The sequence below is a fragment of the Calidris pugnax genome, unplaced genomic scaffold (genome assembly GCF_001431845.1).
Source record: "Calidris pugnax isolate Ruff unplaced genomic scaffold, ASM143184v1 scaffold45, whole genome shotgun sequence".
Classification (NCBI taxonomy): Eukaryota; Metazoa; Chordata; class Aves; order Charadriiformes; family Scolopacidae; genus Calidris; species Calidris pugnax.
In genome coordinates this window covers 219,078-223,075 of record NW_015090764.1, presented here as the reverse complement: position 1 = coordinate 223,075, position 3,998 = coordinate 219,078, and the positions used below count along the sequence as shown (strand labels likewise).

The 3,998-nt window shown below is 61.3% G+C and overlaps 1 protein-coding gene across 1 annotated transcript in view; it reads left to right on the top strand.

Moving 5' to 3' along the window:
• Positions 1-3,690, top strand: part of TBX2 (T-box 2) — a 12,206-nt gene extending 8,516 nt beyond the window's left edge. Inside the window, exons 6-7 of the mRNA XM_014951928.1 lie at positions 334-944; positions 2,080-3,690. Coding sequence (XP_014807414.1) covers positions 334-944; positions 2,080-2,520 — 1,052 coding nt within the window. The 3' untranslated portion in view covers positions 2,521-3,690. The remainder of the gene's footprint in view (positions 1-333; positions 945-2,079) is intronic.
• Positions 3,691-3,998: the final 308 nt, after the last annotated feature.

The following is a 3,998-nucleotide window of genomic DNA, read 5'->3' as shown; positions in this document are numbered from 1 at the left end:
TCTCCCCCCCATCCCACCCCCCCCAAATTTCCCCCCCCCAGCTCCGCAGCCCTCTTTTGAGCCCGCAGCTCAGGAGAGCGATGCTGTAAGAGATTTTGGTCCTCCATCAAACATGTTTTTCCTGTTTGGCAGCGCAACAGGGCTGCTGGCGTTAATCCCCTTTCCCCAGAGCCACCGCGGGCACGTTTCTGTCCCCCGAAATGAGTTTCTCCCGTTAATAACGATCGCGGCTTTGCCGTCGGGGCTCCGGAGAGTGACCCCCTCCGGGGGTGTGTGTGTTGGAGTGGGGGGGGCTTCTGCTCTGACCCCTCTTGCCCTCCATCCCCCTTGCAGAGGAGAAGCCGGGGGCTGACAGCGATGCGGAGGTGGAGAAGGTGCCCGAGGAGAGGCCGGTGGCCGCCGCCAGCCCCGGCGGGGAGGACGCGACGCCCGGCGGCAGCCCCCGGTGCCCGGAGGAGCGGAGCAAAGAGAGACGCAGCCCGGAGAAGGTCAAGGACGGCGCGTCCCCTCGGGAAGGACCCGGCGAGGGTCTGTTCGGTGCCAGGGGCCTGGAGAAGGACAAGGTGGAAGGAAGGAGGAAAGAGCCGGACCCCAGCAAGAAGGAGGCGGAGGGAGGCCTGGGCAAAGAGGCCTTCGCCCCCCTGATGGTGCACACGGACAGCCCCCCCCACCTCAGCGCCGGGCACCTGCAGAGCCTGGCCCTCTCCGGCCTCCACGGGCAGCAGTTCTTCAGCCCCCTGGGTGCGGGGCAGCCCCTCTTCATCCACCCGGGACAGTTCGCCATGGCCCCCGGAGCCTTCTCCGCCATGGGCATGGGACACTTGTTGGCCTCAGTGACCGGTGGGGGAAGCCTGGAGAACGGAGCCCTCTCGTCCGCCCCGGGGGCTGCGGGGACGGCCACCCCCTTCCCTTTCCACCTCTCCCAGCACATGCTGGCCTCTCAGGTAAGCCCCCGAGCCCACCTCGTGTCCCCCCCCATCACAGCTCTCCGGCCCCAACCTGGACCTTCCTCTCCGTATCCTTCCCCAAAAGGAATTTGGGGTGTTTTGGGGACGCTGGTCAGGCCCAGCCAGCATCGCCCCTGGTGTGGGGACACGGGGGGTGGCACCAGTGTAGACCAGGAGCTGTTGGTGCCCCCAGCCTTCATCTGCAGCCTGTGGGGACAAGGGAGTGACGGTGCCCTGGACCCCTGCCTCACTGCCTGCTGTGGCACGGGGCGGGGGGACATCAGTGTAGACCAGGAGCTGTTGGTGCCCCCATCCTTCACCTGCAGCCTGTGGGGACAAGGGGGTGACAGTGCCCCCGACCCCTGACTCGCTGCCTGCTGTGGCACCGGGGGGAGGGACATTTAAAGGTTTGGTGCCCCCAGCCTTCACCTGCAACCTGTGGGGACAAGGGGGTGACAGTGCCCCCGACCCCTCACTCACTCCCTGCTGTGGCACGGGGGGGACGACGACATTTTAAAGGTTGGCTTCAGTGCCGATTTGAGGAGGAATTTTGAATTTATTTTATTTTTTTTTACATCTGGGCTGGTTCCCCCATAATCAGGGGCAGAGTGAGGGGCCGTGGCCCTGCCTGACCTGGCTGTCCCCATCCAGCAGCCCCCGTCCCCCACCGTGTCCCTCCACCAGCCCCGAAATGGCTCCCGCAACGCCTGGGCTTGTGTTGCCTTTGCCAGCCCCTCTGATGAAACACGTCAAGATGTCTTTGAACTCCCCTAATTTATCGATCCTACTTAACTATGGGTTTTCATGTGCTTAAAGGGCTGTGATGCTGCACAGACGGGGGGGACACACAGCGGTGCGGGGGGCAGAGAAGGGGCAAATCCCGCAGTTTGTGCCCGACGGCTGGGTGTGGGGGAGAGGGGGCTCCCCAGCCGTACCCCCCTCCCTGGGTCCATCCCATAAGGATATGCCCACCCTTTGTTTTTTAGGGTGATACCAGGGGCGGCTCCACCTTCGCTTTGGCTTTCTCCGGGGAATGCCAGCTTTGGGGGGGGCGGGCAGGAAGGAGGGGAAGCAGCGGAGCGTCGGAAGGGCTCTCACCCCTCTCTCTCTCTCTCTCCTTCTTTTTCCGCAGGGAATCCCGATGCCCACCTTCGGCGGACTCTTCCCCTACCCCTACACCTACATGGCGGCAGCCGCCGCGGCAGCCTCGGCCATGCCCGCCAGCAGCGCGGGGGCGGCCGGGCCCCTCTCCCGCAACCCCTTCCTGGGCAGCAGCCGCCCCCGTCTGCGTTTCAGCCCTTACCAGCTCCCGGTCACCATCCCTCCCAGTACCAACCTCCTCACCACCGGCCTCCCCTCCAGCCTCAACCCCGGCTCCGAGGGCTCCAAAGCCGGCAGCAGCCGGGAATCCAGCCCCCTCCCCGACGTGCACAAGGGGGGAAGCCAGCGCCCCGCCGCCTCCCCCAAGGGTTCCCTCAAAGAGTCCCTCAACGAACTGCAGAACATCCAGAGACTGGTGAGCGGGCTGGAGAGCCAGCGGGAGCTGTCACCCGGCAGGGAGTCCCCCAAGTGACCGACGGGGCGGGCAGCGAGCCCTCCCCGACGGGGCGGAGAAGCACTGGTATTTTGTACAGCACAGTAGAAATATTTATTGCGGAGCAAGGGGTGGGGGCGGATGGGGGGAGAGAGGGGGGACGGACCCCCCTCCAGCCGAGCGGACCCACCGCCCCAGAGCCAGGAGAGAGAGGTGGGAGCGCGGGGCCCGTCCACCTCCCCTTCACCCCCGGCTGTGGGGCTGGGAGCGGTTCCCCCGGTTCCAGCGCGGCCGCGGAACCCCCCGACCCCTCCGCTCCCCCTCTCCGGGGGTGGGGGGGGGGCAAGGCGCCGGTGCGGGGGTACCCGACGGACGGGGCGGCCTCGAACCCCCGGCTTCACCCCCGGTGCCGGGGAGGTGAGAGGGGCCGAAACCTCTATCTGTGCAAGGGAAGGGGTAGGGGGGGGTGGGAGGAAAAAAAAACTAATTAAAAGAAAAAAAGAAATAAGAAACGAAACATGGGAAACGAACCGCCTCGGCAGCCGCCGCCGCGCAGAGCTGGTCCGGCGGGGGCAGCCCCCGCGGGTACCCGGGCAGATATTTATGAAATAAATGGTAATTTGTGTAAATAAGCTATAAGGATCCCAGAATATGCAAATTGGTATTAATTTATTCAGAGTTGTACATTGGTGTGTACATAATATTTAGAGTTTAACTCATCGCATTTAAGTTTTTCCGTTTTTTTTTTTTTTTTTTCATTTTACATGAACATATATATTGTAAATGAAAACTATTTAGCTCTTTGTGATTGAAGGAGATATCGGTTTCTTTAACTGTGTTTTAAAATATTGTTTATCCCGCCTGTTCTCTAGGACAATCATGTGCCACCGGTAAAACAATTTTTGGAGTCATTGAAACTAAGCGTTCAATTCTCTAACGGACTTTTGCAAGGAAATAAAAAAGAAAATCCAAATAGTAACTAAAATTACAGTGCGGGGTATAGAGAATGCAGGAATAAACCTCAGGTTTTTATTTTTCACTCCAGAACAAAAAAAAAAAGTATAATAAATTTAAATATCACAGGACTGTGCTCTATATTTGTTTTAAAATAAAAAGATACATGATTTGCAACGTGCTGGTTACTCGGGTATCTGTCTGTTCAGTTTTGATGAATTCTCACATCTTTCAATAAAAAAACTACTCGGAGAAGTCCTGCCGGCTCCCGCCTGTTTTATTCCCTCCGCCTTCCCGCGGCCGCACCGCCCCGTCGGGGCCGCCGCTCCTCCGCAGGTGCGCAGCGCTGCGCGGGTGGGCTCTCCCACGCCAGGGCTCGGTTCCCCGCGGCGGCGGAAGGGACCGCGCATCCCCGGCGGTTTCCCCGGCCCCAGCGCAGGCCGCCAGCTCCCGGGTTTGATGGGGAAAGGATGAAAACGCCCCGAGGTGCGCGGCCACCCGCCCTGCGGAGCGCTCCGCGGAGACTCCCGGGGACGGGGAACCTCCGCCGGCTCCGCCTGTCG